Raw genomic sequence first — 27,431 nt, 5'->3', positions numbered from 1 at the left:
CTCCCTAATAGTGTTTCCTTTTTAAAAAAAATAATAATTCCCTTGCGATTTAAAAAAAGTGAAAGAAAAAACTTTAGTTTGTTTCCTGTCTGGAATCGTGCTCCCCTCCCTCCCCCCCAGCATTTAGAAGCCTTTTTTTGTTTTTGTGTTTTTTTTTTTCTTGGTTTAAAAAATGAAAAGAGCAACAAAGAATATCTTTCTTCTACATTCCTCACTACTAAAGATTGGTCTTGCCCCATCTCTTCCCCCTCCCCCTCCCAGCTCTGAAAGGTGCCTCTTCTACAAGTGGTTCCTATAACAGCCAGATACTCTTACTGTGTCCAATACCTGGAACAGCCTCACAGATTAACTTCAATTACTGAATGGCAGTCTCACAGAAACTGGGAGCTGTAGTTTAAAATTCCTCTTTATGGAGAGGGTACGTCAGTCTCCAGGCCACTCCCTGATGGATTATTCCCAGAGTCTTTAAGTTAAAAGGGGGTAGAGTCATTAAAAAAAACCAACAACACAGCAACTTCTCTCAGAAAAGCTTGTAAAAATAAGTTATGAGTGACTGGCCAGCCAGGGCGGTTCCTCAGCCTGACCACCTTGGCACCAACCTCAGTACCAACCAGGGGCAGTCAGACTCTGAGGCAATGCTAAGGAAATGGACAATTACTGCATTATCTCTAAAAGTGGCACAAAGAAGAACTTTTGATACCAGATGTGAAAGAACTCTAATCAAGGGAGTGCTCTGCATCTTCTCAACCATAAGTACTGACAGTGTACCATGAACATTCCTCTGTGGTACCATGTGAGCTCATGGTAACTCATGAGCTCTGGTATCCTTGAGACCTGTGGCCTTGGTACTCAGGGAAAGAGAGTTACTGTACCATCTCTAAAAGAGTGGATATGACAACTTTCGGTATCTGGTGTAGCAAAACTCTCATCAAGGGAGAACACTGCATCATCTCACCCATGGTTAATGATAAAGTACCATAGACACTCCTCTGCGGTACCAACTAAGCTCAAGACATGAACTTTGATTCACTGGCAACCTGATGGATGGGGAAGAGCAGCAATCCCCATTATGCGGTGCCTGGGCCCCAGTACCAAAAGCATCCAGGTACCTGGAATAGCTTTTGGCAGCGGGCTGCATACTGCCGCTACTCCAGTCAGCGACGCCCATACCCGGTGGCAAGTCTCATAGTGGCCAGGAGGAAGTCATATCCCAATGTCACAATATAAGAATCCTCCTGATTTCCATCAAGTCAATCCATAAATCATGATATGGGACACCTGGGGTAACCCCATAATCCATGCCTTGCAATCCTTGGGTGTGCACACACACACAGAACCATCCAGTTTCTCTGAAAGAGTCCACCAGATGGTCTCATACAGCATGGCTGTCCAGACCCCGTGAGCCAGGGGCAGCGGAAGCTTTTTCTGAACATGAAGAAGAGCTCGAAGGGGAAGCAACCCTTCCAGCAAACTTATCTCTACCAAATGAGGCCTCCTTCCCCCACTTTTCCCATCACTAGGTGATGATTTTAAGAACTTTCATGATCTTGCCAAGAGGATGGCAGATGAGCTGCAGATTCCCCTACAAGAGGGTGGCAGTTACACATCACAAATTGGGGGTTATTCTGCACACCACCACCTCATTCAGAATTACCTTTCCAATTTATGAGTTGATTCTAGATCCTACTAAAGTCATCCATAGCAACAGAACAACAACAGAAAACATCTTATATCCTTGAAAGTAGCAGACTTCCTGTTTTCAACATCTACAACCCAACTCCATCATTGTGAATGTGATTTAATGCATGAAACAAACAACATAATAGCTCAGCCCCTTAGTCAGGTTTGGCAAGATGGAATATTTGTTGCTGACGTAATTGTTTAGAATTGTGAATTACCAAATGGTTATGGCCAAATACAGTTTTAGTAATTATAGGAAACTCAGAGCATTTCTGGAACATTTAGTGGAGACACATGTAGCAATTTCAGGCCATCCTTAAAGAGGGTCAGTTGTTAACCAGATAGATGCTAGAGAGAGCACTATACATAGCTGATACCGTGGTCTGCCCTGTCTTCATGATGGTGGTATTAAGGTGGGCTTCTTGACTACACCTTTTTGGATTGCCCAAAAAGTTGCAAAAGACTTCCTGTCTGAAGGGCCCAAACTCTTTTACGGAGAAGATAGATTCTTCTCCCCAATCCTGGATTTCTGGACCACATTACAGTACCTAGGAATCTACACTGTAGAGCAGAAAAAATGATATACCTCTCAGCCACACACACTCACTATCTCAGCACTGTTACAAGCTACAATGTAAGAGGACCAGGGCTTAAAACTGGAAGCAGCCTGCAAGATATAATTGTTCAGTCTCTTGCTTGCCCCATGAAAAGTGCTTAGAAGAAATGCTTTGAAAGGTAGCAGATTGGGATGCAATGTCAACTGCCAACTATAGACATGTCATTCCCCTTCAGAAGTTGCCTGGCCTTATTTCTTAGCAATTGTGCAATCTCCAGGATCCATCTGTCAGAGATTATTTTGAAGAGTTATGATATTCAATTCATGTCCCTTCCTCACTCCAGCCTTCCTTACCTGTTCCTCTTCAGGGACTCTTCTCATGAGAACCTACTTCATCGGGAAATATATCATTTTGTTATGCTATTGAACCAGTCCAGTTGGAACTCAGGAGCAAGAGAGTTTACCCCCATTATTTACTGATCCTCATAATGAAGAGAGGTTGGATTTCCATTCTACATGTAAGGGTATTAAACAAATATGGGAGGGCACAGATGTTCAAAGATGGCCATGCTCGCAGCCATTGTTTCAGCCATCGAACAATGAGATTTCCTACAGTTTCTTTGGGCAAGATCATTACCAGTGCAGACTGCTCCACCCAGGTTATTCTCCAAGGTTCTCTCATTGAACCAGAGCACTAAACTCGGTACACCAACCAGAGTGTTTCAGCATTCCCTTCAACACACTACACCAGAGCTACTCAACTTTGGAAGCCCCGGGGTCCACAGTGATATTCACAGCACATGCCAACGGCCACAATTTAAGTGCAGTTGCATATACTTGCAAATATATATGCAAATAGTTTATTTCACACTGACTAAAAAGATTGAATAAAAAGATTAAGGCAAGACTACACAACACACAGGCCCCATTTAAGTCAGTGCTACTGATCTTAATAAAATACAATATTTACCCAATTTCCACCCATATGACAGCACTTTTAATGAGCAATGACAGTCCAGGAATTACTACTAAAACACATATCAATAGAAGACCATTATATTCACTACTTTTTTGTTTTGGCTCCTACCCATGGGCTGCATGTTGAGCCCTGCATAAATCCAAACTGCACCACGGGCCACGTGTTGAGTAGCCCTGCAGTACACAGGACTCACCACACTGGTACAGATACCTTCTTAATAGATTAGGGAGCTCACCTACACAACTACAAGATTCAGGGAAAATAGCCTTCCACAGAAGAGACCCTCCATGTCACTCTTCTAGAACTAATTGCAGACAGGAGTGCCTGTATGCACTTCTGCCTTCATCAAAAACACCCATGTGAAAGTCATGATGGACTTAATATGATCTCTCTGTTTTACATAAATCACCAGGAGGGTTCCAGATGTCCCTCCCTCCATCAGGGAAGCACTGACTTTGGAAATGGTACATCCCTCACAATGTGCTCATCCCAGCTATCCATCTACCAGGGATACAGAGTGTGACAACAGTCTGTCAGAATTTGTCACAACCCATACTGAACTCATAGGTGTTTTGACGTATATTCACTCTTTGTGGAACCTTGACTACAGATCTCTTCATTACTTACCAGAGCAAGAAATGTCCTTGTTATTGGCGCAGGCCTGGCCTGTGGATACATTCACTGGAAAGTGCTTTCTTCCTCTCATGGCACAGGAACCTTTTGTATACCTTTTCCCAGTTTTCTATCCAAGGTCTGGTTGAAAATTCAGCAAGACAAAGTGGGAGTTATTCTAATTGCTCCTTTTAGACAAGACAGATCTGACTCCCTTTTCTGACACAGATGGCAATATGCCCTCCTGTTCCTCCTCGGCTGATTCCTCAAACAAAGGTCTGCTCCTTTACTCCAGTTTGTGAGTCCTTCACCCTCAGGTGTGGTTCCTTCTAAGTTCCAAGGCTTGGAGACAGAATGCTCTGATGAAATAAAAGATGTATTGCTACACAGCCAAAGTTGACCACTTGACTGATTGTACCTTCAAAATAGAAATGATTCCGAGTTGTGGTTAATCTAAATACATAGACCCAATTGTATCTTCCCTCCCTCTGATTTTACACTACATTTTAGACCTCAAAAGGTCTAAATTCTCACTGAGCTTTGTGAAGGTATATCTTGCAGTGAAAATGGCCTTCCACCACCAGGTAGATACTTCTCAGTATTTGCTCACCTGGCTGATGCATAGATTCTTAAGGGCACTAGGACACTCTTCCCGCATGTGACATCACATGATCTAGCCTGGGAAATCAACCTAGTTCGCAGGGCTTTGACTAGACCTTCCTTCTCATGGTGCCCTTTCATTCCAATACTGCCTTACAACAATGCACCTGGACTCTGGGGTCCTCCCCTCCAAGAGAACCCCAGCCCTCTATACACAACTTGCCTCAGTGTCCCATTGCACATCATCATCTAGCCCCTGACTCAGGCAAACCGAAGTCTGAAATGGCCACCTTCATTGGCAAGAGGATGTGGATCTGATGCTTTTTCTATCCTGGCTGCTTCCAGGATAGAGAGAGGCAGCAAGGCCTCAGCTTGGGGCCTTTCCAGAGCTCCCTAGCTCTGCCTGCCGTTTACTAGCACTACCCTGTCTCAGGTCCCTCCTGCTCAACAGCTGGAACAAGAGTGTTCTCTCCTTTCTCTGCAGAAGTCCCTGTTTATATAGCCTCAGCTGGGCCCTATTTGGTTGCTACCTGCCTCAGATGTTGGTTCCACAGTCCCAACCCTCTCATAGGGTTGGATTTAACTTTTGGTAGGGTCACTGTGGTGCAGACACCCCATCACAGTGAGTATCTTTCTCTTTATATCCCTTTGGAAAAGTCTTCAACTACAGCTTCATCTCTAGCCTCCAGAAACATCAGCAAGAAGTTACCTCATGTTATGGGGGAGTGAGAACATTAGAATGACTCTACTGGGTCCAACTAATGGTCCATCTTTCCTGTCTTCTGACAGCGGCCAGTGCCAGATGCTTGAGAGGGAATGAACAGCTTAGGGTCATCCATTCCCAGGACAATGATGGACACATCCTCCATTAATTTATCTAATTATTTGGTTTTTAAAATCCATTTATAGTTTTCACCCTCTCAGGATCACCTGGCAACAAGTTCCACAACTTAACTGTGCATTGTGTGGATAAGCACTTATGTTTGCCTATTAGTATAATTGGGGACCCTTGGTTCTTGGTTTATTTATTTAAAGGGATAAAAGCACTTTTTTGGTCACTTTCTCTATACCATTCATAATTTAATAGACCCTTAGTCATCTCTTTTCTAAGATGAATAGTTTCACTCTTTTTAATCTATGGGATATGACATAATAAAAGAATAATTTTTGTTGCCCTTCTTTGTTGTTCTCTCCATTTGAAATATATTTCTTTTGAGATGGTGTGACGTAGTGGGGGGTGCCTGGCTGGTTTCTATGCTGCTGGCTCTGGGGTAACCCCCACTGGTTGCCATGGGTACCACGACCCAGCAAAACAGGATGGGTCACTATGCAAAGGGATATCTCAACCGGTATGGCCAGACACCCCCCATGGAGAGGAACAAAGGAAGGTGGAATGCTGCCCTGGCTGTGGGGGCAGGGCTGGAAGAGAGTTGGTTAGTTGTTGTCTGGGAGCATGGAGGAGACAGCCTAGGGAAAGGGACTGGAGTTTAGGGGCCCAGTCTCCCCCCATCTCAAGGGGGCCTGAGGCATCCTAGCGCAGCTCTGTGACCAGATTACATCTGTGCTGTGCTGTATCCTGGAGAGGCAATAAACTTCCTCTATTCCACCGGCTGGTGCAGTCTGTTTGTGCCATTTCGGGGTGCAGGAGACGGGGGACCCCCAACGCGCCGGCCCAGATGGCACAAGCAGAACCACAGAATCTGAGTTTTGAACACCAGAATTCATAACTCTACCCATTTCCTAATGGTTCCTAACAGTCTTTCAGCTTTTTGTGATTGCAGCTGCACATGGAATACTTTTTCAGAATATCCATGATAGCTACAAAATCTTTCTTGAGTGCTTACAGCTAATTTAGTCCTCATCATTTTGTATGTGTAGTTGGGATTATTTTTACCAATGTGCATTACTTTCCCCTTTTCAAAACTGAATTTAACTGCTATTTTGTTGCCCAGTTACTCAGTTTAGTGAGCTCTCTTTGTGATTCATCACCATAAGCTTTGACCTTAACTGTATTGTCAGCAGACTTAGCTACCTCATGGTTTACCCCCTTTTCCAGATCACTTGTTAATGTTGAACAGCACAGGTCCCAGTATACAGCTTTGGAGGGAGAAGAGGCACCCCACCGTTTACCTCCATTCTGAACATTGACCATTTATTCCTATCCTAAGTTTCACCCTTTTAACCAGTTACTGATCTATGAAATCACCTTCCCTTTTATGCCATGAAAGCTTCCTTTGCTTAAGAGCTTTTGATCTGGGACTTTGTCAGACGTTTTCAGGAAGTCCAGGTGTACTATTTCCAGTTGATCATAGAATCATAGAGCTAGAAGAGACCTCAGGAGGTCCTCAAGTCCAGCCCCCTGCCCAAAGCAGGACCAATCCCAACTAAATGAAGTGTTGAGAGTCTCTGGGTTAGGCTAAAAGGGGTTAAAAACAAGGGTGATGTCATGCTAGGAGTCTACTACAGGCCACCTACCCAGGTGGAAGAAGTGGATGAGGCTTTTTTTAGACAACTAACAATATCATCCAAAGCCCAAGATTTGGTGGTGATGGAGGGCTTCTACTATCTGGATATATGTTGGGAAAATAACACAGCGCGACACAGACTATCCAATAAGTTCTTGGACTGCATTGGAGACAACTTTTTATTTCAGAAGGTTGAAAAAGCTACCGGGGGGAAGCTGTTCTAGATTTGATCCTAACAAATAGGGAGGAACTGGTTGAGAATTTGAAACTGGAAGGCAGCTTGGGTGAAAGTGATCATGAAATCATAGAGTACACACTTCTAAAGAAGGATAGAAGGGAGAACAGCAAAATAGAGACAATGGATTTTGGGAAGGCAGATTTTGGTAAGCTCAGAGAGCTGATAGGTGAGGTCCCATGGGAATCGAGACTAAGGGAAAAAACAGCTGAGGAGAGTTGGAAGTTTTTCAAAGGGACATTAAGAACCCAAAAACAAGCTATTCTGCTGCATCAGAAAGATAGAAAATATAGCAAAAGACTGCCTTGGCTTAACCACAAGATCTTGCATGATCTAAAACTAAAAAAAGGAGTCCTATAAAAAATGGAAAGTAGGACAAATTACAAAGGATGAATATAGGCAAACAACACAGGAATGCAGGGGCAAGATTAGAAGGGCAAAGGCACAAAATGAGCTCAAACTAGCTACGGGAATAAAGGGAAACAAGAAGACTCTTTATAAATACATTAGAAGGAAGACTTTTTATAAATACATTTATAAATGGTTTACAAGAGGAAGACCAAGGACAGGGTAGGCCCACTGGTCAGTGAGGAGGGAGAAACAGTAACAGGAAACTTGGAAATGGCAGAGATGCTTAATGACTTCTTTGGTTCGGTCTTCACCGAGAAGTCTGAAGGAATGACTAACATAATGAATGCTAGTGGGAAAGGGGTAGGTTTAGAAGGTAAAATAAAAAAAGAACAAGTTAAAAATCACCTAGAAAAGTTAGATGCCTGCAAGTCACCAGGGCCTGATGAAATGCAACCTAGAATACTCAAGGAGCTGATAGCTAGAGGTTCAGATACCTCCTCTATCATCTTTGGAAAATAATGGGAGACAGGAGAGATTCCAAAAGACTGGAAAAGGGCAAATATATAAAAAGGGAAATAAGAACAACCTAGGAAACTACAGACCAGTTAATTTAACATCTGTGCTAGGGAAGATAATGGAGCAAGTAATTAAGGAAGTCATCTGTAAACACTTGGAAGGTGGCAAGGTGATAGGGAACAGCCAGCATGGATTTGTAAAGAATAAATCATGTCAAACCAATCTGATAGTTTTCTTTGATAGGATAACAAATCTTGTGGGTAAGGGAGAAGCGGTGGATGTAGTATACTTAGACTTTAGTAAGGCGTTTGATACGGTCTTGCATGATATTCTTATCAATAAACTAGGCAAATACAACTTAGATGGGGCTACTATAAGGTAGGTGCATAACTAGCTGGATAACTGTACTCAGAAAGTAGTTATTAATGGTTCACAATCCTGCTGGAAAGGTTTAACTAGTGGGGTTCCGCAGGGGTCTGTTTTGGGACCAGCTCTGTTCAGTATCTTCATCAACGATTTAGATATTGGCATAGAAAGTACGCTTACTAAGTTTGCAGATGATACCAAGATGGGAGGGGTTGCGACTACTCTGGAGGATAGAGTCATAATTCAAAATGATCTGGACAAATTGGAGAAATGGTCTGAGGTAAACAGGATGAAGTTTAATAAAGACAAATGTAAAGTGCTCCACTTAGGAAGGAACAATCAGTTTCACACATACAGAATGGGAAGCGACTGTCTAGGAAGGAGTATGGCAGAAAGGAATCTAGGGGTTATAGTGGACCACAAGCTGAATATGAGTCAGCAGTGTGATGCTGTAGCAAAAAAAGCAAACATGATTCTAGGATGCATTAACAGGTGTGTTGTGAGCAAGACACAAGAAGTAATTCTTCCGCTCTACTCTGCGCTGGTTAGGCCTCAGTTGGAGTATTGTGTCCAGTTCTGGGCACCACATTTCAAGAAAGATGTGGAGAAATTGGAGAAGGTCCAGAGAAGAGCAACAAGAATGATTAAAGATCTAGAGAACATAACCTATGAAGGAAGGTTGAAAGAATTGGGTTTGTTTAGTTTAGAAAAGAGAAGACTGAGGGGGGAACATGATAGCAGTTTTCAGGTATCTAAAAGGGTGTCATGAGGAGGAGGGAGAAAACTGGTTCATCTTGGCCTCTGAGAATAGAACAAGAAGCAATGGGCTTAAACTGCAGCAAGGGAAGTTTAGGTTGGACATTAGGAAAAAGTTCCTAACTGTCAGGGTGGTCAAACACTGGAATAAATTGCCCAGGGAGGTTGTGGAATCCCCATCTATGGAGATATTTAAGAGTAGGTTAGATAAATGTCTATCAGGGATGGTCTAGATAGTATTTGGTCCTACCATGAGAGCAGGGGAGTGGACTCGATGACCTCTCAAGGTCCCTTCCAGTCCTAGGATTCTATGATTCTATGATAAATCAACCCAGCCAGGGCTTTGTCAAGCCGAGACTTAAAAACCTCTAGGAATGGAGATTCTACCACCTCCATAAGTAACTCATTCTAGTGCTTCACCACCCTCCTAGTGAAGTAGTTTTTCCTAATATCCAACCTAGACCTCCCCCACTGTAACTTGAGACCATTGCTCCTTGTTCTGCCATCTGTCACCATTGAGAACAGCTCCTCTCCATCCTTTTTTGAACCTCCCCTCAGGAAGTTGAAGGTTGCTGTGAAATCCTCCACATTCTTCTCTTCTGCAGACTAAACAAACCCAAATCCCTCAGCCCAGGGGTTCTCAAACTTTGTGATACTGCGACCCCCTAAAATGCTAAATGAATTTGTGTGGCAACCCCTCCCCCCCTCTGCTTCAAAGTTGTTAAGCAAAAAAAAAAAGGGGAGGGGGGAGGAAGCCAAAGATGTTAAGCAAAAGTTGCACCATTTTGTACAGTTTGAGACTGCACACTAACTGCCAATGCACCCACCCCTCTCCAATGCACTCACCCCTGCCTCAGAGCCAGGCCCCCCTAGTACACCCCCATCCCAGACTCCTGTCCCTCCCCCCCAAGGCAGGCATCATCAGCATCGGAAGCCCCGCTCCAATCAAATCCCTTCCCTCCCCCGCAGAGCCAGGTACGGAGGAACAATCTTACTTTTAAAGTGTCTGCTTCTGCCGGCTGCCTCAGCTCACAGCTTGTAGGGGAGGCATCACGTGGCCAGCTGCCAGTCTCTGCTGGTCACGTGGCCCAGAGCAGCACGCACTCCGCACCCCCCTACTGTGGCCTCCGGCAACTGCCCCCTCTCGCCCCCCCTTCACTAGACTCTGCAGCGCTCCTCACTTCCCCGTCCCCGCCAGACGTAGCAGGAGAAAATTGACCGGACTGCCCGGAGATGCTGGAGAGACACAAATGCAAGAAAAAAACTGGATCCAGCTGTGACGCCCTCCCCCGCCCCTGTAAGTTGTTCACGATCCCTCTGGAGGTCGAGACCCACAGTTTGAGAAACGCTGCCTCAGCCTCTCCTCATAGGTCATGTGCTTCAGCCCCCTAATCATTTTGGTTGCCCTCCGCTGGACCCTCTCAAATGCATCCACATCCTTTCTATAGTGGGGAGCCCAGAGCTGGACACACTACTCCGTATATGGCCTCACCGAAGCCGAATAAAGGGGAATAATCACTTCTCTAGATCTGCTGGCAATGCTCCTCCTAATGCACCCTAATATGCCATTAGCCTTCGTGGCTACAAGGGCACACTGTTGACTCATATGCAGTTTCTCATCCACTGTAATTTCCAGATCCTTTTCTGCAGAACAGCTACTTAGCCAGTTGGTCCCCTGCCTGCAACAATGCTTGGGATTCTTCCGTCCCGAGTGCAGGACTTGTCCTTGTTGATCCTCATCAGATTTCTTTTGGCCCAATCCTCTAATCCAGTGGTCCCCAACCTTTTGGGGCCACCGGCCATGCATGCGCCGCATGCCCAAGGCCCGGGGCACAAGAATGGCTTGGGCTGTCCGTGGTCACTCGGAGGGTGCACATAAATGCCCCAGCGGGCACCATGGCGCCCATGGGCACTGCGTTGGGGACCACTGCTCTAATCTGTCCAAGTCACTCTGGACCCTATCTCTGCACTCGAGTGTATCTACCTCTCCCCCTAGCTTAGTGTCATCTGCAAACTTGCTGAGGGTGCAATCCATCCTCTCATTCAGGTCATTAATAAAGATATTGAACAAAACTGGTCTAAGAACTGATCCTTGGGGCACTCCACTAGAAATCGACCGCCAACCTGACATCTAGCCATTGATTGCTACCCATTGGGCCTGACAGTCTAGCCAGCTTTCTATCCATCTTATCCAATCCATATTTTTTATCCAATCCATATTTCCTCAACTTACATGGTTATTGTTTCCCTTGTTGATGAGGTATGATTTCCCTTTACAAAAGCAATGCTAACTTTTTCCAACAACCCTTTTTCATCTGTGTATCAGATAATTCTGTTCTGTGCTATAGTTTCCACTAATTTGTTTCTCATTGACTCTAGGCTTACAGGCCTGTAATTTCTAGGATTGCCTCTGAAGCCTTTTACAAAAAAGAAAAAAAAATGGAGTTAGACTTACTACCATACAGTCATCTGGTACACAGGCTGATGTAGGCAATAGACCAGGGGTGTCCAAACTTTTTTCAAAGAGGGCCAGATTTGATGAAGTGAACATGCGTGAGGGCCAACCATTTTGCCTGACATTCTTTGAACCATTAAAATTAAATGCAAATTAACTATTTTATGCAAAGTTTATTGCAAATGGCATACTTTTCATTTCGTCACATGGATGACAAATCTAAACAGGTGTTAAATCATTCTGCCTTTCATATCTGAAGGCCAGATGAAAAAAAAATCCAGGAAGCTGAAATATATGTCAGGAACATTGTAAAGTACATTACATATTATTGGTAATAAAGGTTGTCTGTCAACTTTTAAGTTCAAAAAATATGAACAGGAACATAACACCAAGTATACATGTTGTGTCCAAATATATTTATAACTGATTTAGACCAACTGACATTAACTGAGATTTTACAATGTATTCATCTCAATACATATGGATTCGTTGGGGGCCATAAAAGATAGATATTGCCAAATTACCTGGGGGGCCATATTAAACCGGAACACGGGCCGCAATTGGCCCACGGGCCGGACTTTGGACATGCCTGCAATAGACTATATACCACAGTTAGGATTTCTGCAGTTTCATATTGGAGTTCCATTAGAACTCTTGGATGAATACCATCTCTGCTCCTAGTGACATCTTATTATTTATCACTTTGTTCCAAAACCTTCTGTACTGATAGAGAGTGTAATTCTGAGACTTCCTCAGATCTGAAACCTGAAATGTGTGGCTCAAGAGTGGAAGTCTCCCTCCAGTCCTTCACAATATAAACCAATGAAAAGAATTCCTTTAGCTCCTAAAACATCTAGTAGCCAGGAATCATTCAGCCTGGCTGGAAATATCAAAAGTTACGAAGTATTTAGCAATTACTGGAGAAGGTATATATGAAAGAACAGAATTCAAAAGCTACAATTACATTGTTGATGGGAGTTCTTGTGAAGCAAGCAGCTAGCAAGAGAGGTACTTCAGCCATCCTAAGAATGTAAGCAATTATCATTGATAAATCTTTTTAGCATGGAGAGATAATTCAGAAAGGACAGCAGTATAGTATGCCTGACTAACTGGAGTGAAAACATGAGCTGTGACTGTGATTGAATGGGATTATGCAATATCTGGCAACTCTCTGCTGGTGTTAATGTACATTAGGATCATGTCATCACATGGAAGACCACCCACTATAAAAGACTTCAGAGAACTTTGAAGAGAGCAGAAGAGGGAAGATCATGTTATTTTGTTGAAAATAGTTTGTTTCATGAGGACGAAAGCAGAAGATATTGAAGACGAACCATTGGCTGTGTTACTGGTGTGAAGCTGAAGATTTTGATTTCTTTGAAGCATTAGGCCAAGTTCCATTAGGATCTGGGCAGGAATAAACAGAATGGGACTGCACCTCACAAACAGGGTGGCTAATCTTTTCAGTTGGAGACAGTCTGGATCAAAGAGCATTCCCCAGTGTGAAGGGAGAGTGCTAGAAAGCCATGTACAGTAGAGACTCAATGTGTCAAGAACTTGAATCAAGGTGGCAACGCATGTGAAGAGAAGACATGTCTGGGTTCTGGGCAAAGAGCAAGAACTGGAAACTTTTATTGAAAATAAATATACTATAACTGCTATCACAGAAATCTCCCAGAATAATTTGTGTGTGCGGTGGGTGGCAATTCATATTAAGGATATCATTGCCTGTATTTTGAGTTCTTGATAACTCAGAACTGCAGCATCTTGGAATGCATTTGGATCAATATGTAAATGAAGCCTAAAATGGGGTATTGGTGGGGGTGTTCTACAGATTATTTGAATCAAATAAGAACAGAATTACTTTCTTCTTATGCATCTGTCAGTAGTGTTTTGCTAAAGGTTTCATGCAGCCAGTAGTACAACATCATTAATTTTTAGACATTCTATAGGTAGTTTTCTAATAGAAAATATATTCCATCCAACACAAGGTGGTTCTACTTCAGACCTCATTTTGTCACACCAAGGTGAATTAATTGCTGAAACAGATGCTGATGGTTGCCTACGGTTTAATGATCACGACCCAATGAAACTCAGTATGGGCAAATGAAGGACCGTCAGAACCAATAAAATATGGTTCAGTGATGGTATAAATTGGAAATAAATCAATATATAACAAAGGGGAAGTAGATAGTAATTGATATAAATTAAAAGCTTAGGAAGTATAGAAAGATGAAAAGTGGAATCCAGGGACATTAGGGAAAACATATGGCTTACACGGGCAATGAATTTTTAAAAGTATATGAAGAACTTAAAAAAAAAAATCTTGGTAATGGGTAAAGGTCCTTTAGAGATGATAAATTGTTACTAATGATTCAGAAAAGAAAGACCATTCAATTCAATGTTTTCTACTTGGAAAATATTAGGATAATACACTCTTTTCGCATGAGACAGATTAATTGTTTTCCAGTCCATTCGTAATCCACGAGCATATTAACTTCTATTAAGGCAAAATATTCTTTAATCAGCAGGCCTGACTATATTACACTCAGCAGCTCTAAAAGAACTGGGTGAGGAGTTCTTTGGCCTGTTGATAGTTTTTAATAAATCATGATACCCAGAAAATTCCAAAAGACTGGAGAAAGGTTAATGTACCAGTATTCGAAAAGGCTTTAGTTAAGACATTTAGCAGGAGCCAGTTTTTAAGCCGTCTCCCCGTACATACCAACTTCTGTGGAGCCTCCTCCCTGTGCCCTGTTGCCTCTGATAAAGAGGCAGCAGGGGAAGCAGGCAGGAGCCAGTACAGTATATGCGGGGAGCCAGCTCCCACAGAGCCGTGTCCCTCCCTCCCCCTACAGTGGCAGTAGTGTGGAGGGAGGGGCAGGCGGGAGCCAGTGCTCACAGCAAACTGGCTTAAAAGCCAGCTCCCCGTGAGCACTGGCTCCCGTGGAGCCACATGCTCCCCCCACACCGCTGACTCTGACACAGAGGCAGCAGTGGAGGGAGGAGAGGCAGGTGGGATATTTTAATATATCCCTAATAAAGACACCTGGCAACTTGCCTTCATTTGCAAAGTTGACACCTTTAATCAAGGTTTAAACAAAGACCTGACCTGGATGGGCTGCTACAATCAATAACCCTAATGACATAAAAAGCTAAACATCGGGCACTTACAGCCCACTCTGTTAGCCTCATTTAGCACGGATACTCTAATTGACAAGATTTTTTTTCTTTCTCTTTCCCTCCCCATCTCCCCTCCTTTTCTGCTGTTTATTTGTACCTCTGTACCCCTTGCTCCATTCATCTGAACAAGTAGGCTGTGCCACAAAAGCTCATGATACTATCTGCAATTTTTGTTAGTCTCTAAGGTGCTGCAGGACTATTCATTGTTTAAGTTTTTTCTGAAAAGCAGTGACTATAAAAAGGATATAGGGGTTTTAGCGGGAAGTAACACTTTCCCAATGATTCTGTGGCAAAATGGCTAATGCAAGCCTTATATGTATAAATGGGAGTAATATTATGCTTTTTATTTCTGAAAATTAAGTGGTTACACCAATTGTAGAATTCTGCATACAGTTTTGCTGTCCATGTTTTAAAAAGGGTATTGATATATGGGAGAGGGTGCAAAGAAGAGCCACAAAGCAACTTGAGAGTGGCAGAGAAATACCTTATAACTCGGGTGCCCAGCCTATGGCGTTCAGGCCATATGTGGCTCACCAAAGCATTTTCCCAAGGCCCACAGTCTGCTTCAACACAGTATACTAATAGCTGATTTGTTAGCATTTTTTCATTATATTTACATTAATTTTAGTTTACGTGAATGTGTAAATAGACAATACTGTATCTAGAAACCTAAAAATGTATGAAGCCAGCTGAACTTAAAATATAAATCAGTACAAGTGAGTTTAAATATTAAAATACATAGAATCTGTTTGGCCCACACAAGATTATGCTTAGGTTTATGTGGCCCTCATATGTAATAAGGATGGGCTCTACTACCTTACAGGAAGAGACTTTTGGTAGTTCGCTTTAGCTTATCCAAAAGGCTAGAAGGTGACTTAATTACCATGTTATCAGATCCTTCACAAGAAAAAATACTGGCTTACTAAAGGTTTTGTTAATCTATCCAGAAAAGACTTAGGCCACTAGAAAATCAAATAGATAATCTGTTGCCCAAGGGGAGAAATGAGGAAGAATCTTTTATTAACGTCTTTCCACTAGATAAAGAAATATACTGTTCTGCCTTATTTAGAAAGTCATTTTCCCTGGTTTAGACACATTCCATAAGAGCCATAGACGCTTTAGCAGCATATGTTAAGAAGGTTTCCATGATGGAGACTTGTAAAGCAGCAACTTGAAGTTCCAAACATCTTTACCAAGGTATGTTTGGTGCATGTCTTGTGAATTACACCACAACAAATAAATTCTGCTTTCCACTAGGATTGTGAGAGGGATCTCAATGTGGGAGATTCTTGCAAAGGTTTTCCTCCCTTAAGTCACAGGAGGAAATGTTCTGGCCCATGTGTGGTCAGACAACTGTTTTTCTGCTTCCAAAAAGTAATCCTGCTTTAAAGTTAAAATTCCTATTTTAAAATCACATTCACATAAAGTCTCCTGTTACAAATAAGGTCTAGTTGACTTTTCATTATTCATTTGACTCTTAGTGTTTCTCTCAGCTTAGTGTAAATGAGTCAAGGATTTGCTTTAATTTTACTTTGTAATGCAGTAATGTAAGCCAATCAAGAGTCATTCTTTGCTGGTAAGAAAGTCTCCTGTTCAAAGGATGGGCATGATATAACATGAATTTATTTAGCTTAAGAAAGGAAAGATATAGGGGTGATATGATTGCAGTGGTCAAGTAACTACACGGGGAATTAATATGTAACAATGGGCTCTTCAGTCTAGCAGTGAAAGGTATAATGTGGTACAGTTGATAGACATTTCAAAGTACAAAAATTCAGTCTGGAATGAAAGTGTAAATTTTTAAGTGAGACTAATTAAACATTAGAAAAATTTGCCAAGAGTTCTGGTGGGTTCTCCTTCACTGGCATTTCTTAAATTAAAGTTTGGTTATCTTCTCTCAAATCTATGCTCTAGGAATCATTTTGCGGAAGTTCTATGGTCTGGTATACAGGAGGTCACACTAGATGATCACAATGATCCCTTCTTTGACTGTTTTATAGATTCATAGATTTTAAAGCAATTTTATGAAAATTTTGTTTCTTTTCAGCTTTAATAAAATATATACGACCAGTATTTGTGTCTCGGTCAGACCAGGATTCTCGCAGGAAAACTGTTGAAGAGATAAAGAGACGAGCTCAATCTAATGGCAAATGGCCACAGGTATTTTATAAGCCTTTTTATGTGACAAGATATTTAGCATTTGTTGGCTTTGAGAACCAAATGTAATTTTTTCTCTCTCTAGAGGACACACTAGACCTACATGCTTTTTCTCCACAAATGCAAGATTTAAAATGTTTCTTTGTACAATACATTGCTAGCATGATCTTTAAGTTCTATTGTAAAAATGTTTAGTTCTTGGAGAAAATTTCCATTGGTCCAAAAATGTTAGAAGCATTTGAAGTCTCTAAATTTAATAACCCCTAAGGTTCTTCAAGGAATGTCCCTATCAGTGCTCCACCTTAGGTGTTTGAGCACTGCTGTTCCTCAGGTCAAAGAATTATGATAGCAATTTCCTTGGCAGGCTGCTCATGTGAGGCAGCTGGCACACACCATTTGGAGCAGTTACACCTCATGCGCTGCCAACTGACCCTTCAGTTCTTTCTCTGTCACCAAAGGCTTCGGTTGGAACTCAGCAGTCACTCTCTCAGCCTCTGCAAACAAACCATTAGATTTAGTAGTTATCTGTAACATTTCTATAATTATTCGTTATTTAATTAATTGTAGTTAATTGTTAGTTAGTTACACTTAGGAACAAATTTTTTTTTTTTTTGCTTCTGAGGTGGTCTGTTTCTCAGACATGCCTGGTTCCCCAGGCTTTAAACAGTGTCTGACCTGCAGACTATCAGTCCCTGTTTCTGACGGGCACTTGTCCGTTGCTTGGCTGAAGCGCACTCAACTAACAAGTGCTCCCACTAGAAGAAGCTCACCACAACGACCAGGAAGGCTAGCAAGCTTCAGCTTAAATTGAAGTGACTCTGCCTGGCCTCTGATCTAGAGCATATGACACTACCAAGAAAACAGTCTCCAGTGTCAGAGAAATCACCCCCCTCACAGTTGAGCTCCACAGACTCTGCTTCAGGCCTCACTCTTCATCCTGGGGTGATTCCCCTGCAAAGAAGTGCTCTCTTTCAAAGAAATCAGCTCTGGCACTGAAAGCTCCAGATTGTGAGACCCTGGGTATGTCCAGCAGCCGAAGGAGCAAAAGACTCTGCACAGGTCAGATCTAAAGCAGTTTCTCAAGGAAAGCCTAAGTCTTCCCTGTCAGCCCCAACAAAGCCATGCTCCACCATAGCACCAAACATCTCCATGCCACCGTCTGCTGCATCTATTCTGCATACCAATCAGTTGGCCCGGCTGGTGCAGGCCAGCTTACCAGTGCTTGCCCTGACACCCACGCTGGTGCTGACCTTCCAGGTACAGCAGTCCTCTACTACCAATGCAGATCTCATAGGGTATGTCTACACTACCCCCCTAGTTCGAACTAGGGGGGTAGTGTAGACATACCCTCTGTTACTTCAGTGCCTGGAACACCACTGTTTGGCACCGAATCAATAAGAAGGAAGAAGTTTCTCTGGGTTTCTGCATCCCTTGTCACTCATCGGCCAGGTCAACTCAACAACCACCTCAGTGGCAGCCTCTTCTGTGGCTGCCCCCACTGATACTTGTGCCATCCAGGAGGCTGTATTGGGATCCATGGGCCATGTACATACCTCAGCAATCTCAGCCTGCCTCACAGCCAGCTCCATCGTACAGGTCACCGGCTGTCTCAGCTCATACAATTAATCCATCGGTAGCTGAAAAGGAGGAAGACCCTGAGGTGACGGAAGAGGATCCACTTGTTGATTCACGAGCACTGGCACACCCATCCTCTTCCTCACGAGATGACGCTATAATGCCTTCCACCCATTTTAGGGGACAATATGAAATCATTTCAGGAACTTTACAAAAGGGTTGTTGACTCCTTAGAGATTTCTCTAGAAAATCTACCAAAGACCCAGCAGAGACCCACAGAAATTATTCATGCCTCCCCTGGTGCAAAACTGGTCCTCCCAATGAACCCAGTTTTTGTGGACGCTGCTATGACCATATGGCAGACTCCTGCCACCATTCTTCCCTTCTGTAAAAAGGTTTGATAAAGTACAATGTTGCACCACAGGGAGCAGATTTTTTTTATGTTCTAACCCCTCCCCCCCCCAATTCTTTAATTGAGAATGCAGTGAACCAAAGGGGCAAGCAGAATGCTGCACATACTACACCCTATGATAGAGACTGGAAATGCCTAGATCTATTTGATAGGAAAGTATACTCATCAACTACCCTTCAACTCAAAGTATGTGGCTTTGTTAGCCAAATATACTCGCAATGTCTTTGAAAAATATGTCATTTATTGAACAAATACCAGACAACAAACAAGAACCATATGTAGCAAATACCAATGTGGGTTCACTCATTTCCCACACAGTGCCCCAGGCCACACTGGACACAGCAGCATAGCAGTTTCTACTGGAGTGGTCATGCAGTGGACATCCTAGCTACACCTGTCAGGTTTCCTCAGGGAGGTCCAGTTAGTGGTAGAAGACTTGCCATTTGAGGGTTCCAAGCTCTTTGCCAAGTCACGGCCAAACTCTTGTCTACAGCTGCTAGGCCATATGGCAGCAGCCACATTTACATCCAACATGCTTGACTTCACATGAGACCAATACAGACACAATTCAGAGCAGTCTATAGACTACACAATAACCAGATCAACAACCAGCTGACCATACTAGCCAAAATAAGAGTCCCTATCCTGGTGGATAACCCCATCCAATGTCTGCAGCAGACTCCCTTTTTGCCCCAAACCACTATCCGTAGCGATTACTGCAAACACTTATCTCATTAGTTGGGGTGCTCGCCTGGACCATCATACCGTCCAAGAATGTTCATCTCCAGAGGAATCCAAACTTCATATAAATCTCGTGGAACTGAGAGTGGTGTGCAATTCATGCCAATACTTCCTATTCTTGATTCACAACAGGATGGTTCAGATCTTTACAGACAATCTCACAATGATGTATTACATAAATTATCAGGGTGGAGCCTGCTTTTACCCCTTACGTTCAGAAGTGGTTCAACTGTGGAAGTGGTGCATTCCCCACAACATACATCTGAGAGATGCTTACTTACTGGAAAAGACAATGTCATAGTGGACAATCTCTGCAGGAATTTCACTCAAAATCATGAGTGGGAACTCAACTCCAAAATGCTGACCCCTGTATTCAAACGGTGGGGGTAACCCACAATAGATCTATTCACAACCAGCGTCAATACCAAATGCCCACATTACTGCTCCCAAGCAGGCCTAAGTCCCCATTCTTAGGGATTGCCTTCACAATAGAGTGGGTTGTACCCCTCATGTATGCTTTTCCACCACACCTACTTCTGCACCTTGAACTTGTGACGTTTAAACAGGACAAGGCTGCAGTCATTCTGGTAGCACCCAATTGACCCAGACATACATGATTCCCTTACTTTCTCCAAATTACGTCAACTCCATTTCCTGCAATACATGAATATCTTCTGTTCTTCAAACACACCAGCCTCTCCCTTAGTTCCCTATAACAGCATTTCATATGCCTTTAGAAGACCATTCTGTCCTCACTCATCCCAGCGTCAAATGCTTTATTAAGAAAATTCAAAATATATACCTGCCTGTAAAAACCCCAACTTCAGCATAGTACTTCAACTTGGTACTATGGACACTTACAGGCAAGCCATTTGAATCCTTGGCTACCTGTTCATTATTACACCTATCCATGAAAGTAGCCTTTTTGGTGGCCATCACTTTGGCAAGAAGGGTTGGAGAGCTTGGAGCCCTCATGGCAGACCCTCCTTATACAATTTTTTATAAAGACAAAGTTGTTCTCTGTCCACATCCCAAGTTTCTCCCTAAAGTACCTACCTCCTTCCACTGTAATGAGCCAATATACCTCCTGTTTTCTTCCCATAGCCTCATGAAGACAACAGAGAAACAGCCCTGCATACCTTAGATGTTCTCAGAGCTATTGCATTTTATATACAGGCAGTCCCCGAGTTACGCGGATCCGACTTATGTCGGATCCGCAGTTACGAACGGGGATTTTCTCACCCCGGAGGACTGGAGCGGCGGGACGCCTGGTCCCTCCGCCCGCCTCCTCCAGGGCGAGAAAAGCTGCTCCCCGTCTCCCTGGTCTGCTGGGGGAGCCAGCAGACCAGGGAGACGCTGAACAAAGCCGCGGAGGACCCGGGGCCGGACCGCGGCGCTGATCTGGAAGTGCCGCGGTCCGGCCCGGGTCCTCCGCCGCTCTGCTCCGCGTCTCCCTGGTCTGCTGGGGGGGACGCAGCTAGTGCCCCCCCCCAGCAGACCAGTTTCAGCAGCGGCTGAATCAGGACGCCTGGGGCAGAGCAGCTGGGGTGCTGCTGGGTTGGTCCAGTTGCGCCGAGGAGCGGCCGCGCTACTGGACCAACCCAGCAGCACCCGAGCTGCTCTGTCCCAGGCATCCCCAAGTCAGCCGCTGCTGAAACTGACCAGTGGCTGACTACAGGAAGCCCGAGGCAGAGTTGCTCTGCCCCGGGCTTCCTGGAATCAGCTGCTGATCAGTTTCAGCAGCAGCTGACTTGGGGACGCCTGGGGTTCTTAAGTTGAATCTGTATGTAAGTCGGCACTGGTGTCCAGATTCAGCCGCAGTTGAAACTGATCAGTTTCAGCAGCGGCTGAATCTGGATGCCAGTTCCGACTTACATACAGATTCAACTTAAGAACAAACCTACAGTCCCTATCTTGTACGTAACCCGGGGACTGCCTGTAAATAGAACTAAGCCATTCCCTAAATCTTCAAGACTTTTTGTGTCTTCTATTAAAAGATCTCAAGGCCTGACAGTCTCCAAGCACAGATTATCTAATTGGATCGCCAAATGCATTCAATTCTCTTATGACCCCTTTAATCAAGACATTACAGTTGGTGTGCAGGCTCATTCCACAAGAGGAATGGCTGCTTCTATAGCCCTTAGAACTTTCCTCTAAGCCAGTGGTTCCCAAACTTTGGAACCCTTGCTCTAAGTCCGTGGTCCCCAACACGGTGCCCGTGGGCGCCATGGCGCCCGCAGGGGCATTTGCATGCGCCTGCCAGGTGCTCGGGGCTGGCCTGGCCCCGGGCACATGGCGCACGGTGAGCGCCGGCCCTGGGCGCGCGGCGCTTGGCGGGGGGAGCGCCGCCCTGGGCGCGCGGCGCTTGGCGGGGGTAGCGCCGGCCCCGGGCGCGCGGCGCTTGAGGGTGGGGGCGCCGGCCCTGGGCACGCGGCCCTTGGAGGGGGCCCTGCCCCCGGGCATGCGGCTATGGGGGGCCCCGCCCCCGGGCGCGCAAGTGTCCCCGCCCCTTGGCGCCTGGCGGGCGAACGGCCACGCCCCCTGGCGCCCGACAACCTCAAAAGGTTGGGGACCACTGCTCTAAGTGATATTTATAGGGCAGCCACCTGGACTTCTATGCACATCTTTACTAAGCATTATGCTTTAGAGAGCTACTCAGCCTCTGGTGCATGATTTGGACATACCGTACTGTCTGCCGCACAGGTGGAAATTCTGAAGCTCCTTCCTGCAAGCACAAGTACTGTTTCATAGTCAACTAAGGTGGAGCACCCCTGGGTACACTCCTCGAAGAAGAAGAAGGAAAGTTACTCAGCTGTGCGGTAACTGAGATTCTTTGAGGTGGTTGTTCCTGTGCGTGCTCCACCATCCCTCCTCCTTCCCCTTTGCTTTCCCTTTGCTTCGGAGCATCTTATTTTTTCTGTGGCAGAGAAAGAACTGAAGTGTAACTGCTCCAAACAGTGCATGGGGGCTGCCTTGCATGCATAGCCTACGGAAGGCACTGCTGCTATAATTCTCCAACCTGAGGTGCAGCTGTGGAGCACCCACAGGGACAACCATCTTGAAGAACTTCAGTTACCGCACAGCTGAATAAATGTCTCTTCTTGCTCTTGAATTATAATTGTTATGATGTGATACACTTTTTGGATGAAGAGAGGTAATATAAAAGAAGAAATGATTATGGCTATGGTATTTCAGCCTTAAACTTTCTAGAATCATGTGCATTTTTATTTTAAAATGTGAAGCACATTTAAAAACTGTCCTGTTTTCTGAAGATGCCAAGTCTTTGGCTTTAGTATTAGCGCTAGATATGCACCTGTGTGATACCTTATCTCTATAAGTGCATATAATAAGTCATATTTGATAAGCATATCTGCCTACATGATTGGGCAAACAAGTACATTTTAAATAGGCTTACATTTGTATTAAATTAGTTCCTTACTGTGTAGGGTCCCTCAGTGAGAGAGGTCTTAGTTAGTGTATGTTCTCTTTCCTAAAGCATTGGGACCCACCACAAGGAAGAAGAGCCTGTAGCTTTACAGCATACCATCACAAAGTACCTGTGCATTTAAAAAAGTGCTTTCTAATTGATATAAATATTATCCTTGCCCTTTATTTTCCCAACCACTATCTTCACATTCAGAAAACCAGAACTAGTTTGGTTCAGACTAAAAAAGCAAACCACCGAACTGCGAAACCCTATTTTGGGAGAGGCAAGGTAACTGAGAGATGAAAATTTGTGAACTTTTGAAAAACCTATAGAATGAAATATTAAGCAACCTAAATTACAGCTGTTCTTAAACACACACTCTAATCCTATAGCCAACATGAATAAGAAACAAAATACTTCCATGCCATAAGATAGTCAGTGATTTAATAGAAGTGTTTTACAATTGGGTCCTTAATATTTGATCCTATGCCTTTGCTGAGCAACTCAAGGTAAAATAAAATGTAATGCAATCTTGCTTACTGCTGCAATTAAAATATAAATAAATGGTATAGTTTAAGTAGTGTTTCTTAATCGCTTCAATGCCATGCTCTTGTTCAGGAAAATGAAATGAATTGCACCCCATGTAACCTCACTTTGTGTTGATCATAGTCTCCCTAGTTTAACTTATGCATCTTCCATGCCCTGTTGGCAAGTCCTTTGCCTCTCCTTCTCTCTTTCCTTCCTCCCCTGTGACATACCCAGGGTACAATCGAGACTCTATAACTCATGCCTTCTAACATGGGGTGCTCTTTAAACTGCTTTGTTGCTGTAGACTCTGGGGATGTCAGTGACTAGTCGAGTAGTCGACTACCCAATAGGCCTAGACTTATCACTACTCAACTACTTGTTTTCCTCTCCCCCTCCCTCCCCCTGCCTTTCTGGAAGCAGGACCTAGTGCTGGGGGGAGCTGGGTTTGTTTCCCCCCAGCACCATCTCCATAGGAGGAGGCAGAGGCACAGAAGTCGGGGACCTGGTGCGAGCCAGGACTGCTTCAGTCCTGGATCGCATTGGGCCCTCCACTGTAGCTCTGCCTTTTAAATATTGTGAGAGCCAGGCAGCTCTCACTACATTTGAAAGGCAGAGCCCCAGTGGGGGACCCAGTCCCAGTGCTAACTGGGACTGCTCAGTCGTAGCTTGCCCCACCCTCCAAGAGCTAAGCCTGCTCTGGCTCTGCAGTTTAAATGTAGTAGGAGCTGGGCCACGACCAGCTCCTACTAAATTTAAACTGCAAATTTGCAGCAGGGGTAGGGAGCACTTATCGACTAATCAAGTCGACTACTGGATTAGCTAATTAAATGCTACTTAACATCTGTAGCAACCTCTAGTCAGGAGTGCCCATAAGGCGCCTCCAACGTGTCACTCCCACCTCTGTTTGCGTGTGTGTTGCAGCCAGCCCGTCCTCACCTTGATTACATTGGAAGTTGACTCTCAATCTCCAGTTATAGATTTTTCTTGTGCTGTCTACTTCTTTCCTGGACAATGCAAACTTTTATAAAAAATTCCACATTTTATTAATAAAAATGCACATATTTTGTTACTTCAGAAGGAGTTTCACAGACCCTTCAATATAAACACATCAGATTAAACAATAAACCAAGTTTACCAAGTAAAAAGAGATTTTGTGTACACAAGTGATGAAGCATTAAAGTTGCAAATGGTTGTTAGAAAAATAAAGACAAAACTTAACTAGTACTTAATTTAATAAACTATGTTGAATTCAGAACAAAAAATTTCTCACCAGATGCTCTCAGCAGTCTCTCTGATCAAACTTCTTGGTTCAGGACTGCTTCTCTGGTTCATTGGCTGCTTCCTTTGTTCCTTTTCGTATAGTGAATTGATGGACAGAGAAAGAGGAGCAGTGGCTTGAAGTATTCGTCCCTCACTTCTGTAGTATGGGTGCCTTTTTTTGGTACACATTTCCAGCTGAGATTCAGGAGACAGAGTTTCCATAGGAAAGGACGTTTCCTGCTGCTTTTCCTCACCTGTTGAAGCCTCCTCTTTGTTTCCTTTCCTATTTGAGTACTCTATTTAATGCTTAAATACAAATTAAGCAGAACACATACTGCTTTGTTTGAGACCTTTATCCCAAACTGAGGTTGGGAGTGTTAACACCATGTGGTCACTCCTCCCAAATAGAAACCACTTTGAGAAACCTCAGTCGTGCTTCCTTTCTTAAATGCTCTGAATACTGTAGTTATCAATGTTGATATTTAAAGTATGGTTGCAAAGTTAGCACTTGTTGAAACGAATGTGACAGTTACATCTTATAGCCATTGATTGTCATGCTCTCTGAACCTGAGAATCTGGAAAATAGTGACCATCTAGTCTCCCTATTTTCCCACCAGCTAATCCTTCGTGCTACCCTGTATAAACACTGATTTAAAGAATAAAAACCTGCGGAATAGGATATTTTAATCTCCGTTTCCATGCATATGAAAGTCTTTGTCTTCAAAAGGCCATTCTGTCATTGAAACATTTTCCCTAACTTGCTTACTTTTTCCTAAATTACTGTATCTCAGATGTGAAGAGTTCTAATACCGGTTTTCAAAAGTATAATAAAGAACAGTAAATTTTGTTTTTGTTCCAAGATAATGATATTCCCAGAAGGAACTTGCACAAACCGATCTTGTCTAATTACCTTCAAGCCAGGTAGGCATGAAGCATATTTTTATTTAAAGAATGTTCTCATATTTCATATATTGGTTGCTATTGCCAGTAGTTTGCAGTTTTTGAATTTGAATTAAAACTGGTACTGAAGTGTGGTTGAAGTGGAATCTTTTGATCCTATAGATGGATTCTAGCTTTATTATTACAGAAATCTTACCTTGACTTAAATTAACACTTTTGACTATTTTCTGGAATCTGTATAAGAAGCTAAAAGACAAGTGTTTCTCCTGCTGAATTTTTGTACACCTTTTAGTGCTGGGGCAATCTTAGCACCTCTGTGAAATGTGTAGACTAAAGATTTATTGTACGTTTGTGACTATTCGAGGCTGCTGCAGTACTTGCTGCTGGGTAACCTGTTGTTGACTCTGCTTTTCCCGTTGGATGTCACACATGTTCTTCTGAGGAGATGCCCTCTGACCAGCCCTATGCTGGAGCATTTGGCAATATATTGTCAACTAGGAGGACTCTCTCCCAACCTTACCCTTCCATTCAAAATTTCTGTATTGCCAAAAGCCATATTTCAAATGCTTGCTTATGTCCCTCTCAATTAGGTGTGTGCACAGTTGTCAGAAGCTTTTTTCCCTAGCAGTACCCATTGGGTCAGCTGTGCAACCTTCTAGTGGTACCTCTTCAGGTCAGCACGGTTCTATATACTAGGAATGTTAAAAAGTATTTATTTAGGTAAACGTGTAAAAATCAGTGGTTACACATTTACACACGGGCACAGGTGAGAACCAAGCACCAGTTCCTGGGGAGCCGCCTGCCCATCCTATTCTGCTGCCTCTGGTACAGCATGGGAGGGAGAGCTGCGTGTAACTGTGAAGGTTAACCGATGAGCTCAGGCCCCATGAAGGCACTTCAGCAGCTCTGTAGCCAACCTGATGGGTACTGATCGGGGAAAATCCCTCCAACAAATGTGAATAGCAGCTTACTATGTTTTGTTGCCAAAAACTGCTTTTTGATTATGAAACAGTGATAGCGTTCACACTGCAGTACGACTTTTGTCAGGAAAAATGTCCAGTTTTGGTGACAAAAAGCTTCCTCTGTGCACAAGACTTTGTTCCTCTCAGAGAGAGCCAGCATAGACACTGCTGTTACTTTTGGAAGCCAGTTCTGTCTACAAAACTATCCCACAATGCCTGCCCTGATATCTCTGCAGAGTGTTTTGATCTCTGCTGCCCTGTAGGCAAACACCCTTCCCTTTTCAAAGCTCTGGGAAGTATAGGACAGCTGAGTATGGTAAACAGCAAATCATTAGAATGCTCCTGTTCTCCCCTGCACTAGAGGCACAGTGGTAGGCAAACTGCTGCTTCAAGGGGAAGGGGACAAGCTGCTGTGCCACTTAGACATTCCTCAGCAGGGAGAGATCAGAGAATTGCTCATGATGCTACTCCCGGCAGCTGAGTAGTCTGTGGGAGAATTCAGAGGGAATCCCAAGATGCGCTGTGATCATCTGTATCTTCCCACAGTGATGCACTGTGGGATACGTACCCACAGTGCATTGCTCCCATTGCCGATGATGATGCCCCCAGAGTGGACAGGCTGTATCGACAGAGAGGGCAAGTGCAAATAGCCTCCGGCGATTTTTGTTTTGTCGATTTTTGAATGTTGATGTTCATTTTGTTGACAAAACTGTCT

General features: G+C 43.8%; 1 protein-coding gene across 5 annotated transcripts in view; it reads left to right on the top strand.

The window, feature by feature from the left end:
* LPCAT1 (lysophosphatidylcholine acyltransferase 1) overlaps positions 1–27,431 on the top strand; it is a 124,972-nt gene that overhangs the window by 33,121 nt on the left and 64,420 nt on the right. For all 5 annotated transcript variants that reach the window (XM_089776453.1, XM_089776454.1, XM_089776452.1 and 2 more), the window contains 2 exons: positions 16,802–16,914; positions 25,715–25,775. In XM_089776453.1, the coding sequence (XP_089632579.1) occupies positions 16,802–16,914; positions 25,715–25,775 (174 nt within the window). The remainder of the gene's footprint in view (positions 1–16,801; positions 16,915–25,714; positions 25,776–27,431) is intronic.

The sequence above is a fragment of the Pelodiscus sinensis genome, chromosome 2 (assembly GCF_052426305.1).
Source record: "Pelodiscus sinensis isolate ZL-2025 chromosome 2, ASM5242630v1, whole genome shotgun sequence".
Classification (NCBI taxonomy): domain Eukaryota; kingdom Metazoa; phylum Chordata; order Testudines; family Trionychidae; genus Pelodiscus; species Pelodiscus sinensis.
This window is presented reverse-complemented; position numbering and strand designations above follow the sequence as displayed.